This window comes from Phascolarctos cinereus, unplaced genomic scaffold (assembly GCF_003287225.1).
Source record: "Phascolarctos cinereus isolate Bilbo 61053 unplaced genomic scaffold, phaCin_HiC Scaffold_2;HRSCAF=192, whole genome shotgun sequence".
In the NCBI taxonomy this organism is placed as follows: domain Eukaryota; kingdom Metazoa; phylum Chordata; class Mammalia; order Diprotodontia; family Phascolarctidae; genus Phascolarctos; species Phascolarctos cinereus.
In genome coordinates this window covers 51,949,669-51,963,059 of record NW_027555625.1, presented here as the reverse complement: position 1 = coordinate 51,963,059, position 13,391 = coordinate 51,949,669, and the positions used below count along the sequence as shown (strand labels likewise).

The window sequence follows — 13,391 nt, the reverse complement described above, 5'->3', positions numbered from 1 at the left end:
GCCTGATCCTAGACACTGTGGAAAAGAATCACAGAACTGTAGAACTTTGGAGCACGAAGGGAATAGTAGAAGGACTGGAGTCAGAAGAGACTTGAGTTCAAATCCCACTTTTCACCATAGGCAAGTCACTGTTTTCCCCGAACCTCTGTTTCCCCCCTCTGTAAAATAGAGATGATAATATCTGTCATACAGAGACCGCCGATGGCACAGTGGTGAGAGTGCTGGACTTAGAGACCCTAGTTCAAATCCTCCCTCACACTCTTACTCCCTGTGTGACCCTGGGCAAGTCACTTAACCTCTGTTTGCCTCAGTTTCCTCATCTGTAAAACAGGGATCACAACACCTCCCTCCCCATCATTGTTGTGAGGATGGAGTGATTTAATTGCTACATAAATGTTAACTATTATCACTAGCTATTATTTGTATGTTGGACATAGAAATAGAATGAAAGACTGAGGGCAGGGATTGTTTTCATTTTTGTCTTTGTAGCCTCAGATTTTAGCCTCATATACAGAAGTAACAACTTCAAGGTGCTATCTGTGGATTATTCTCTCTCTTTTTTTTTTTAGGAGTTGGGGTTAAGTGACTTGCCCAGGGTCACACAGCTAGTAAGTATCAAGCATTTGGTCTGAGGTCGGATTTGGACTCAGGTCCTCCTGACTTCAGGGCCAGGGCTCTATCCACTGCGCCACCAAGCTGCCCCTGGATTATTCTCTCTTCTAATCCTCAATAACAACCATCCAAGACAGGCACTCAAAGTCTTATTGTTATTATATTATATAGTATATATCATGATATATTATATAATATGTAATTCTACATAATAATATACCATATAAAATAATATACTATAATAATATAATATTCTATACAATATATGTTTATTGGGTAACATATATCAATTTTGCTAAGGCTCCTGACAGGCACTCAGCTATTAGTGAAGGAATTTGAACCCAGCACCTTCTGACTTCAAGTCCAATGTTCTACCCACCATGGAGATCAGAAAACTGTGACCCAGAGAGAAGTGATGTATTTGCCCCAGGGCACATCTAGTCTCTGAGTGTAGAGAGCTTCAGCCTGATTGCGGAAATAACACTGACACCTTAAACAATCGGAGAAGAAAATTAGACAGATAGTGGATGTGAAAGCACCCACCGTGCCTTACCTATAGTGCAAGAAATGTGTGAGTAAGAGAAGGAGGCAAGCAGGGCTGGAGGAAGGGAAGAAGGTTCTGGATTACATTAAGGGCTGGAGGGGTCTAGAAGAGGGAGAGATGAGTGTGGGCTGAGGTGGTCAGGGAAGCCCTCCGCCCCCAGGCTCTTTGTGCCACCAGGACCTGGTGCCAATTCCTTGCCAAGGTTGGCATGCATCCGAGAGGCAGCAGCCAGCTGGAGCAGTGTCCTGGGGATTAGACCATTGAAGGCCATCTCCATCCCTCTCCCCACTTCCCACCCCTGTCCTCCCTCTCTCCTGCAGCAGGGCCGTCTTGATTGGTGGTAACCCACCATATTCAGGGGCCCCAGATCCAGCCATCTGCCAGGACGCCAGGGCCTCCCTAGGGCAGGCATCCTGCCCTCAGCCTTGTACCTCCTCCACCCCCACCTCTGGTCTTTACTCTCGACTAATCAATCAATATACTGCGATTGCTACTGGACAGGACAGTAGACAGGAAAAGACAGGACAGTTAGTTCCATTTACCACCCTTGTGACTGCCTTCTCTGGTCCCCACTCCCCCATCTGGGTTGTCTCCCTTTGTTAGAATACAAGCTGCTTGAGGGCAGGAACTGTCTCACATTGATATCCTCAGTGCTTAGCACATAGTAAGGCTTAACAAATACTTCTTCATTCATTCATAGAGTATTGAGCTTGAAGTCCTAAGATATTCAGTTTCCTCAGTGTAAATGGGGATAATCCTTTTCACCACCTTCTTTTTCATGGGTGTTTATGCAGATACTACTTAGTAATGTGAAAAGTATGAGCTACTGTTCCTATTATCGTAGGTACACAACCTGACTGAGTTTTGGCCAGGAAATAGGGATGAAAGAAGATGGCGGGTCTGGGTGGGAGGGAGTGTCCCTGGGGCATCTGGTCATGGGAATACTGCTCTGGGCAGCCTATCTCCCCAACTAAATTGGGAGCCTCATGTGGATAGGGGCTGTATTTCCCACTTTTCTCCATCCCCTACACCAGTGAGCACGAACAGGGTATGTGGGAGAAACCAAAATCCTGAATTCATGCTGGACAAGATTCTCTAACCCATCATTGAATGGCTGGGGGGCTAAAAGGAGTGGGAAGAGGAGGGCATTTCTTACCCCAAAGGCCCAAAAGCCAAAGACAATGATGATGAAGTCGATGACATCTGCCAGGAACATGAGGGCGTAGACATCAGTGGCTGCTCGGTACTGGGTGTGGAGGATGTCCCAGAAGAAACGACGTATGGGCTGGTATATATTCTGCACCCTGTTGGGGATGGGTGGCACCTCAGGACCTGGTAGCCTGGCCTCCAAGGCACCCCTTTTCCCCATCACTACAAGGAAGGGACAGGGGCACCAGTCCCAGGCCAGGGAGAGACCTCTGAGGCATAATTTCCGACCTCCGTGCCTTTGCACTGGCTGGTAGGTGGTGGCGGTGGGGGAGGTTCTGGGCCACCATGAGCACCAATCTCTTTGCCCTCCCAGATCAAGCAGCCCCTCCACGCCACCCTCTCAAAGCCCCGAGATGATGGCATTTGGTGGCTTCAGCCCAGTCCTGGGCAGGGCCTGGAGTACAAAAGTGGGGGTACATACATAGTCTTGAAGAAGCGCCTGATCTTGAGTCCCGTGGCTTTCATCTTCTCCTGGGGACGGCTCATCCTCTTCTCTTTTCTTTCCTTTGGTTTTTCTTCTTCCTCTGCAGGGCAAGGGAGGAAGGCTTGTCAGACAGGGACAGGCCTGGGGCTGGAGGCTGGGGGGTGGGTCATTTGCTGGCCTGGGCCTTCTTGCAGCCAGGGCTCAGGCCTCCGGCAGCTCTCCTCCTAAGGCACTACCACCCCAGCTATGCTGGCTCCCCTGGGTCCCAGGGGCCTAGGGAGGGGAGGGCATCTTCTGTGGGGCTTATCTTCCCACCCAAGAAGCAAGGCTTGGCAAAATGAGCAGCCTGGTGATGAAGGAAGTGACGTCCAGAGACGCCCAGAGGGGCTTTCTCACGTCATCAGGAGACCGGACCCTACTCTTTCTTCAGCCACTGACTCATTAGTATGTCCTTAAGTAAGGCCCTCATCTTCCTAGCCCTCAGTTTCTGCATCTATTAAAATGGGGGTGATAATCCCTGCCCTGTTTACCCCAGAGATTCACAGGATCATAGACCTAGTCTTAGAGACCACCCATTCCAGAGGTTCTTAGAACCACAGATTTCAGAAGCCTCTGTGAACTTGAATGGAAAATAATCTATATCTTTATCTATACCAAACTTTGTTTTCCTTTGTAATCTTCTGTATTTGATTTTATGCATTTAAAGACATTCTGAGAAGGAATCTCTAGGTTTCACCAGACCACCAATTAAGAACTCCTGACCTAGTCCAACCCACTTATTTTACTTATTTGTTTAATTTTTTTTTTTTAGGCAGTGGGGTTAAGTGACATGCCCAAGGTCACACAGCCAGGATTTGAATTCAGCTCCTCCTGACTCCAGGGCTGGTGCTCTATCCACTGCCCCAGACTCATTTTAAAAGCAGAAGAAACTGAGGCCAAGAAATGTTCAATGATGTGCCTCGGGATAGCCAGGTAGGGAGTTTCAGAGTTGGCATTCGAAGCCAGGAGGCTGTAAAACAGTAGGAAATGGGATGGTGCTTGGTGAGGTTTGGAGGGATGCTCCTGGGGATGTCAAGGGGAAGCGTGAGGGTGATACCGATGGCCGCCGGCCCCGCGGCCTCTTGGCTCTTCTTCTTCCTTCTAAACCGAAGGCTGAGTCGTCTCGTATCCCTGGCTCCTTCAGCCTGAGCAGGGGCGCCGGCCTGGCTCCCGTCCTCGACCTGGATTTCGTCTTCAGCCTGGGCTCCCTCCCGAACCTGCAGCTGGTCCTGGGCCCCTCCTCCCACCTCCTCCTGAGTCACCAGCGCTGGCCCGGCCTCCTCCTCCAACACCGGCTTCTCGTGGCCTTCCGCTTGGCCCTGCTCCTTGGTAAACGTGTCCCCTTCGTGGTCCCACAGACCGTAGCACTGAGGAGGGAGTGGGAAGGGCCGCAGTGAGCCCCTGGTGTCCCCTGGGACGATGGGCAAGGCAGCTAAAACCCACAGGCTCCCAGAGACTGTGCCGGGGCCCTAACCCTGGACCTCTCCACCTCGTGTTCTGGGCACGTACACTGACCAGACGGGTCCAGGCCCGTCCGACCCGTGAGCGCAGTGACCCCTGACCTCAAGACTCTTCTCCAGGTGGAGGTGAGGGGGCTAAGACGGAGGGTCCTGCCTGCCTGCCCCCTCCCCCACCCTAGCCAGGGCTCACCAGCAGCAGGGAGCGGTGGAAGAAGAGGGCCAGCAGCTGGACCAGGTCATACTTGATGTAGCTGTCCGTCTTCTCCAGGCCCAGGATTCTGGGCGCAAAGTAGGGCTTGTTCTCATAGCGCCGCAGCACGGAGGAGCTGTTCCAGGGGAAGAAGCCGAACTGGAACAGGTACTTGGTCACTACCATCACCTGCCCAGGAGAGGAGAGGAAGCTCCAGGCACACGGCCACCACCACCCGCCAGGGGCTAGTGCTTCCCACCTCCGCTCAGCCCGCCACCTGACTCAGCTCCCCTGCCTCACTGACCTCTCTGACGCGCTGTGTTCTAAGGGCCCTCCCAGTCTGACATTCCCTGACATGCTAGGTTCTAAGGCCCCCTCCAGCTCTGCTATTTTCTCTCGTAGGATCCTTGCCCTCTCAACTCTGACATTCTGTGTTCTAAGCCCTTTCTAGTTCATACATTCTGTGTTCTGAGGTCGCCTCTAGCTCCAAAAGTCTTTGGCTCTAAACCCTACGGGCAGGCCCACCTACCTCAGTGAAGATGATGGCCGTCATCCAGAAGCGCTTGCTGGGCCGGGGGATGGACAGCATGGCCCAGAGGAAGACCAGCACGGGCAGCACCAGGGAGGCAACAGAGGCTGTGACCATGTTGTTGAGGATGATGATGAAGTAGCAGACTAGCTCTGAGTGGGCCGCCACAAAGAGGTAGAGGGCCTGTAGCAGCCTCAGGGTCCGGCCCTGGCTCTCATAAAAGTGCTCAGAAGCTTCCAGCTCCTCAAACCTGAATCGCCTGAGGGAGGAGGAGTTGGGGAAGATGGCGGAGGCGTTGGGGAGGATGGCGGAGGCGTTGGGGAGGATGGAGGAGGCGTTGGGGAGGATGGCGAGGAGCGTTGGGGAGGATGGCGAGAGGCGTTGGGGAGGATGGCGGAGGCGTTGGGGAGGATGGCAGAGGGAGGCGTTGGGGAAGATGGCTGAGGGAGGCGTTGGGGAGGATGGCGGAGGCGTTGGGGAGGATGGCGGAGGCGTTGGGGAGGATGGCGGAGGGCGTTGGGGAGGATGGCGGAGGCGTTGGGGAGGATGGCGGAGGCGTTGGGGAGGATGGCTGAGGGAGGCGTTGGGGAAGATGGCGGAGGCGTTGGGGAGGATGGCGGAGGCGTTGGGGAGGATGGCGGAGGCGTTGTTGGGGAGGATGGCGGAGGCGTTGGGGAGGATGGCGGAGGCGTTGGGGAGGATGGCGGAGGCGTTGGGGAAGATGGTGGAGGTGTCTCCATGGCCTAGTCCTGACTAGGCCCCCAGTCCCTCATCCAGCCACAGTCTCCTAGGGCGAGAGGGCAGGCAAGGCTGGACCCCAAGTGCCTGCACCATCTCCCTGACTCAGGCTTCCTTCTGGACAGCCTAGCCTGGAGCCCTTTCTGCCCCTGATGTTTTCCTAGGCATTCTCTCAGCTTAGATTATGGATTCCCATAATCTAGTAGGGTATGAGGGATTAGCAATGGCTCTAGAATCAGAGGACCTGAGTTCAGATCCCACTTAATCTCCCTGGGCCTCAGTTCCCCCTTTGTAAAATGACACAGTCGGACCACATGGCCTCTAAAGTCCCTTCTAACTTTTGTATGATCTGTGACAGACAGGTGGGTCAGTCTTCCAGAGAGGGGCCAGCAAGTGAAAGAAGGCTTAGACTTGTCCTATTTCTCCCCAGAAGGTGGGACTAGAGCAATGGGTAGAATCTATAGAGACCGATTCCACCTAGATAGAAAATACTTCTCAGTGATGGTAGCTGCCCCAAAGTGGGCAGGCACCCTCAGGAAGAAGCGAGTCCCTCAGTCAGAGGTTGGGTGACCGACAGTCAGGTACACTGGAGAGAGGACTCCTTTTAGGTGGTTTAGGTGGGGCCAGTGACCCCTGAGGTGCCTCCAAGACTCTGCATGTTTGGGATTGTGAAGGGAGGACAGGATGGGAAGGGTACCTGTTGAAGAGCAGTTCACTCGCTGTCCTTTTCCAGATGCTGGGGTGCGCCAGCAGCTCTTGGGAGCCCTGGGTTGAGCCTCCATCTGCAGAGACATCTAGGGCCCCAAGGAGCTCCTCGCTGTTGCTCTGGGTGTTGTAGCCTGTGGTCAGGGGGCTCGTGGCCCCCGTGTATTCAGTCGCACTGCTGAGTATCTCCTCTGCCCCACGCCCACTGTGAGGCAGGGGAGACAGACACTGTCAGAGAGGGAGCATGGAGCGTGGGGAGGGTCTTCTAGGCCTTCCTCCTACCATATATACAACCCCAAGGGACTTTGGGAAAGGGTCATGAGGCCGGGGAGAATGTTGGGCTTGGCCCAATGCCCGTTGGTGGTTGAGGGCCAGTGTTAGTATGGGAACTGGGGTTCATGGTCACTGTCTAGGGGGGACCAATGTGGTGACGATAGCAGCTTTGAGGAATTGGAAGGGCAAGAAGGGGTATGTGTGTGCAGAGGGGTGGGAATAGGTCTAAGAAGCCCTTCCTCCCAGGTAACTCGGTCCCCTCCTTCCCACCCAAAATCCCCCCTATGCACCTGCCTTGAAGCCATGCTGCTCTGGAAGTCTCTGCTGAAGGGGCTCTGCAGCCGGAGCTCCTCCTCCTCCTCCTCCTTCAGGTACAGCCCGTCGAGCACGCCCCGTTGAATGTCACCGCCCTGGGGAGAAGGCTCTGGGTGGTCAGGCAGGACATCAGTGACCCCTCAGGGCCAGGCCTGGGGCTCCTCTGCCCTCTCTCCTCTCTCAGCCCACCCCTCTGCTTCACTGAAACAGCTCAGGGATGGCCCGTGCTTCCATTTATTCACTCAACAAACATTTCTTTAGTATCTACTAAAACCGAGGTGCTGGGGATACGAGGAAGTAAAACAACACAGTCCCTGCCCTCAGGAAGTTTACCTAGAATGGGGCATGCACGCCAATGGGAATGAGGATCGAGGTAGGATCAAAGCTGAGATCCAGGCAAATTGCTCGAGTAATAATTTGGAAAGGAGAAATTACTTTCAGTTGAGATGATCAGGGAAGGCTACAAGGAGGGGATGGCCCCATGAGTTAGCCCTTGAAGCAAAAGCAAGATTTTAGCAGGGAGAAATGAAAAAGGAGTATATTCCAGGCATGGGTGGGGGCCTGTGCAAACGCTCAGAGGTGGGAGATGGCACGCGCAGTTTGCTAAGACAGAGAAGCAGAATAAGCCTCTGTGTGTGAGTGTGTGTGTGTGTGCTTATGGAGATATATGCATATATATATATGAAATATATGTGATATATATGATAGATGTATGTGATAGATATAATGTGATAGATATGATAGCTATATTATATGTGATAGATATGTGTAACAATTATATTATGTGATAGATATATATGATATGTTATATATGATAGATATATGTGATAGATATGTATATATGATTGTGGAAGTCTTTGAATGCATTAGATAGATTCTTTTGATGGTTATTTAATTGACTAGAGAGGGAAGGGTCAGAAAACAAGGCGACCAGACAGGACATTTTTGAAATAGTTCAGTCAAGAGATGAGAAACATAGATTTAGCACTAGAAAGGACCTCAAAGATCACTCAGACCGACCCTCTTCTGTTACAGATGAGGAAACTGAGGCCTACAAAGATCATGTGACCTGCCCAAAGTCACACAGACAGTAAGCAACAACGCAAGGTTTTGAAACCAGAGCCTCTGACTGCAAAGCCAGTGGCTCCAGGAGCAAATCCCCAATGCTCTGTTTGGCATTCAATGCCCTTCGTAGCCTGGCCCCCTCCCACCTTTCTAGTCTTCTTACATCTTACTCCCCTGCATGTACTCTTAGATCCAGCGACCCTGGCCTCCTGGCTCCTCCAGGAACAAGACCCACCCCCATCCCTGGCTCTGGGTGTTTTCTCTGGCTGTTCCCCGTTCCTGGAATACTCTCCCTTCTCCACTCCGACTACTGACTTTACCGGCTTCCTTTAGGTCACAACCAAAATCTTATCTTCTACAGGAAGCCTTCCCCAACTCCTCTTAATTCCAATTAATCTTTCCCTGTTAATTATTTTCCATTTATCCTGTATATAGCTTGCTTTGTATATATTTGTTAGCATGTTGTCTCTCCCATTAGCCTGTAAGCTCCTTGAGGGCAAAGACTATCTTTTGCCTTTTTTTTTTTTATCCCCAGAGCTTAGCACAGTGCCTGGTACAAAATAATTAAGTAGACAATAAATGTTGATTGATTGATTCCTGTGGCACTGTACTTCCCTAAAGGCCTACTATGCCAAGGGATTGTCGGGGCCACTGAGGGAATATCCTTAAAACGCAGGGAGGCTGGTAGAATGGAGCAGGCCAGCTCTGCCAGTGGACTATCTTGGCCCATTGTCAAGGGCTCCATGGCAATGGCGACCAGAAGCCAAGGTATTTCTGCCCCCCCCCCCCACAACAACCTCTGTCTGCTGCAGCAAAGCTGGTCTCTTCAATATCCCCTGTATATACCACGCTCATTCTTTGCTCATGCCTTTCTTCATGTCCCTGCTGGTTCTGCTTGGAAAATTCTCTTTGTGCCCTATCCTTCAAGGCTCAACTCGAGCCCACCTCTCCCAGAAAGCTTCCCTGACTACTCCCAGCCACAGTGTTCACTGTTGCCCTCCTCTGCACCTCTCCCATGCAGCTCGTATGAAGACTCCCCCATCTGAATGCACAGCTTTCTCTCACTGTTTCATTGATGGGGTAAGGAAGGGAGAGAGGGGGTTAGTCTTTTCTTTCCAATTAGCTTATGAATTCCTGTAGAGACTGAATCTACTATTCCCCTCTCCACTCACTGCAGGGCCTAGAATGATGCTGGACACAGTGGGAACCTCAGCAGGAGCCACCACCAATGGGGGCTCCTGACAGTGGGAAGCTTGGTAGAGGTCACCACCGATGGGGCTCCTGACAGTGGGAAGCTCAGTAGAGGCCACCACCGATGGGAGCTCCTGATAGTAGAAAGCCTGGTAGAGGCTACCACCGATGGGGGCTCCTGACAGTGGGAAGCTCAGCGGGAGCCACCAGTGATGGGGGCTCCTGACAGTGGGAAGCTCAGTAGAGGCCACCACCGATGGGGGCTCCTGACATCTTGCTTGATTGATTATAAACTCCATGAGGGCGGGGATCATCTCTTACTCATCCTCAGCTCTCCCCCTGGGCCTAGCGCAGGGGCCTGCACAGAACACTGTTTGCTAACAGACGTTTGTTGGATGTACTGAAGTGGGATTGTCTAAGAAAGACAGAGGAGGAGGAGGAGGTGGTGCGTTCCCTGCCCAAGCCAGGTAAGCAGTGCCTAGGACGGCTGCCCCTTCCTGCCCCCCCCTTCCCTTCTCTTGTGAGCACCTTGAGCAGCTCCTGCGTGAGGACGTAGCGTTCGGCCCGAAGCACGGTGGATATGGTGGTGTGGTGTCGGGTGAAGGTGTTGAGCCACTCGGTCAGCCCATCCACCCCGGCCTGGCCCAACACCCACAGGAAGTGAAGGATATTCAGGAGGCGCTGCATCACGTTGTTCCTGCCTGTGGTGGAGGGAGGAGGCCTGAGCTGTCTGGGAGAGGGGAGCAGCCTCCTCCCACCCGCCTCCCCGCCTACTCCTAGAAGTTGGCGGAGCACGCGAAGGAGGTGCTTACAGAGCACAAGGTCTTAGAACCAGGGAGGGAAGGTCATCTAGTTCAACTCTCTCATTTTACAGATGGGGAAGCTGAGGCCCAGAGAAGCTAATGATTTGCCCAAGGTGACTTAGGTGATAAATCTCATAGGTAGAACTTGATCCCAAGTCCTCTGACTCCAGAGTCAGTGTTCTTTCCCCTGTACTAGTTTTAAGGCAACTTAAGACCTAGGTGGCCCCATTTCTCATTCCCAGATGGTCCCTGGGTCAGACCTGGGCTGGGAGATGTCTTATTTCTGTGTTTGGGGTTTGACCATATGGATGGCATATGCCAGGTCACAGACTCATTCCTGCTCTTAGGGGTGGAATTGCTCATGTGCCCCCACCAACTTCTCAGCTAGCTGCAGGAGGCGGGGGTGGGGGTGGGGGTGGCCATGTTCCTGAGCACCTAAGGTGGAGCAGTGATGCTTTGGGGCTGGCTGCAGGCTCCCGGGGGCCAGAGAGTCTTTCAGGGGGCAGAGGACATGGGTCAGTGTGTGTATCCTACTACTAAGCTGGGGTACCCGAGCCACTTTCACTGCCCGCCTGACAAATGGGCACCGTACTGAGACCTCACAGAACCCACCAAGGAAGCAGAGCTCCCTCTGCTGTCACTCACCTGGCACCTCTTCCTGGCTCCCTGACAGCTCAGACTCTGGGTGGACATGTGGATAGAGAAGCAGGTCAATTCAAGTCACTCAAGTTTTCCCAAGTGCCTCCTACGCGTCCAACATGGGGAGCCAGCGCTAACCCCAACACACTCACCCACACACTCACACCCACCCACACACTCGCACACACCCACACACTCACCCACACACAGAGTGTTGGACCTGCCCATTCCATGCAGGCCAATCCCATGTCCCAGGGTGGGTCAGGCAGAGACAGTGGTAGAGATGGCTGGGAGCTCCCCATCAGAGAAAGGAAGGGGATGGGAATGGGGAGCAGGTTGGCCAAGGGCAGAAAAGGCCCTTTGTTCCCGACCGGTGCTTAATCCGCAGGCCAGCATGCTTCAGTCCCTCCTTCCCCTCCCCATCCCACTGCCCCCCTTACCTTCCAGGGCCCCAGTCGAGGGGGCTCCCCCAGCCTCTTGGAGCTGCTGTTCCTGCCGCCGTCTTCTCAAGACAGTCTGAGGATTGGTCACCCATGCCTGATACGCCAGCTGTGGCCAAGGGAAAAACGCGAGGGGGACTTACACGCATGTGTAGGTGGGGTGCAAGCAAATTGCCTGCCTTGGTATCTATCATTCTCTCTTGGATGGGGCTCATTCATAAACACCTCTAGGACCCTAGATAGGAAACTAGAAGAGACCTTCAGTGACCACCTGGCCTGACCTCTTCATTTCACAAATTAAAAAAAAAAATGAGACCCAAAGAGGTCGCCTACAGTTGCATAGGTAGCCAGGATTTGAACGTAGGTCAAACATTTATTAAGCACCTATCTTGTGCCAGGCACTATGCTAAGCACCAAGGATACAAAAGAGTCAAAAGATAATCCTTACCCTCAAGGAGCTTTCAGTCAGATGGGGGAGACAACAAAAACTCTTTGAGGTCAGGGACTGTCTTTCTTTTTCCTATGTGTATCCCCAGTGCTTCGCACAGTGCCTGGCCCCTCACAGGTGCTTACTAAATGTGGATTGGCTGATTGTGAAGGAAGGGTCCCTGTCTCTCATGCTTCTCCCTCTCTCCCATGGGCCCAGCACGACCACTAATAACTGCTTGTTGAACAGGTATTGACACAGGGAGCCTGGAGAGGAGATGCATGGTTGTTGGTTTTTGGTTTTGTTTTTTAATTTAATTTTTCACTTCACAAGCTTTTATTATTTCTCTCTCCAGCAAAACAAAACAAAAAACAAAGGAAAACAAAACCCTTGTAACCAATATGTGCAATGGGGACTGGCTTATTCAAGAGAGAACCAGCCTCTGTCAGAGGTGCTCTAGGTAAGTACCAGGAAAGCAAAACAGATCCCCTTAGAATTATCAGAGAAGGGCTTGGGATGGGAGGCAGAAAGGATATCAGAACTTTGGAGTGAGACACCCCACCATCCCCCACCCTTCCTCTCTGGTCTTCTGCCCGACTGACCTGGAAGGCACTCTGTGATGAAGGCCTGGGGTCCTCAGGCAGCGCCTCCTCCTCTTCCTCACTGTCAGACTCAAACAGGTAGTAATCCCCAGAGTGGATCACTGTGGGGAAGGGGGACAAGGGATACAGTCCTGGTCTGGCCCAGGACTGGGATCCTAGCTCCTTCCCTCCCTGCTCTGCCCCTGGCACTACCCACCTCTCCTAGCTTAGAGTAGAGCTGTAGGTAGGTAGGAAGAGCTGAAATGGGTCAACTTTTAAGAGTTAACTTGGGTCCATTCCACAAAGGAAGGGGAGCTGTGGGCAGCTTTCTAGATGTATGACTCTGGACAAGTCATTTCCCTTTCCTGAACCTCAGTCTCCTCATCAGCAAAATGGGAATAATGTCAGCCATTGTAGCTATCTCAAAGGGGCATTGTGAGGATCAAGTGGGATAACGTATGCAGGGCTATTCACAAACCTTAGAGACCTATAAAAGGTGGGAGGGATTAGCAAAAGCAGTAGTATTATTATCAAGTAGTACTATTATTTCTACTAATTTCCCAAGTGCCTGACCTAGAATTGGCCTTGCCCACCTGAGAAGAGATAAGAGGAGCAAATGAGGTCTGCCACTGAACTCTCTATAGGGGTGAAAATGAGGAAGGGCTAGAGGTGTTGATAGTGCTATAAATCCTGGTCTTTTGGGCCTGGAAAACTCCAGGGATAAGGATCATTTACCCTAAGGGGGAAACTGAGGGAGGGTCACCCTTCCGCAGGATGTTGCCCAAGACAGAACCTGTGAAGGGTTTCTGCTCTTCCCTCCTTAATTTTCAAGGCAGCCAATTTCATTGGGTGGTTTTAATAAGAAGCAAGAATCAAGGGTAGCTCCTCTGCTCTCTCAACCCCACCTTGTTGTCTGATCTCCCGATTCTCCCTCTGGCTTCTCTGATGAACGATTGGGTCCAGAGCGGGGATGGTGAGGAGAAAGCACATGTGTCATGCATAGCCTAGCAAGGCAGCTGGAGGCAAGGGGAGGCAGTGGCAGTCACAGCACCAGGGGTATCAGCAGCAAATCAAAGCAGACAGGGATGGGCACAGGGACAGAACCAAAGACTGGGACGAGGACAGAGCCAAAGAGTGGGACAAGGACAGGGTCAAAGACTGGGACAAGGACAGAGCCAAAGACTGGGACAAGGACAGAGTCAGACTG

At 52.3% G+C, this 13,391-nt stretch overlaps 1 protein-coding gene across 4 annotated transcripts in view; it reads right to left on the bottom strand.

Annotated features, from left to right (window-relative positions):
- PIEZO1 (piezo type mechanosensitive ion channel component 1 (Er blood group)) overlaps positions 1-13,391 on the bottom strand; it is a 173,349-nt gene that overhangs the window by 10,665 nt on the left and 149,293 nt on the right. For all 4 annotated transcript variants that reach the window (XM_020989160.2, XM_078149384.1, XM_078149385.1 and 1 more), the window contains 11 exons: positions 12,206-12,306; positions 11,177-11,285; positions 10,743-10,778; positions 9,823-9,995; positions 7,018-7,133; positions 6,443-6,655; positions 5,008-5,266; positions 4,479-4,667; positions 3,886-4,195; positions 2,787-2,889; positions 2,313-2,460 (listed from right to left, as the gene is read on the bottom strand). In XM_020989160.2, coding sequence (XP_020844819.1) covers positions 2,313-2,460; positions 2,787-2,889; positions 3,886-4,195; positions 4,479-4,667; positions 5,008-5,266; positions 6,443-6,655; positions 7,018-7,133; positions 9,823-9,995; positions 10,743-10,778; positions 11,177-11,285; positions 12,206-12,306 — 1,757 coding nt within the window. The remainder of the gene's footprint in view (positions 1-2,312; positions 2,461-2,786; positions 2,890-3,885; positions 4,196-4,478; positions 4,668-5,007; positions 5,267-6,442; positions 6,656-7,017; positions 7,134-9,822; positions 9,996-10,742; positions 10,779-11,176; positions 11,286-12,205; positions 12,307-13,391) is intronic.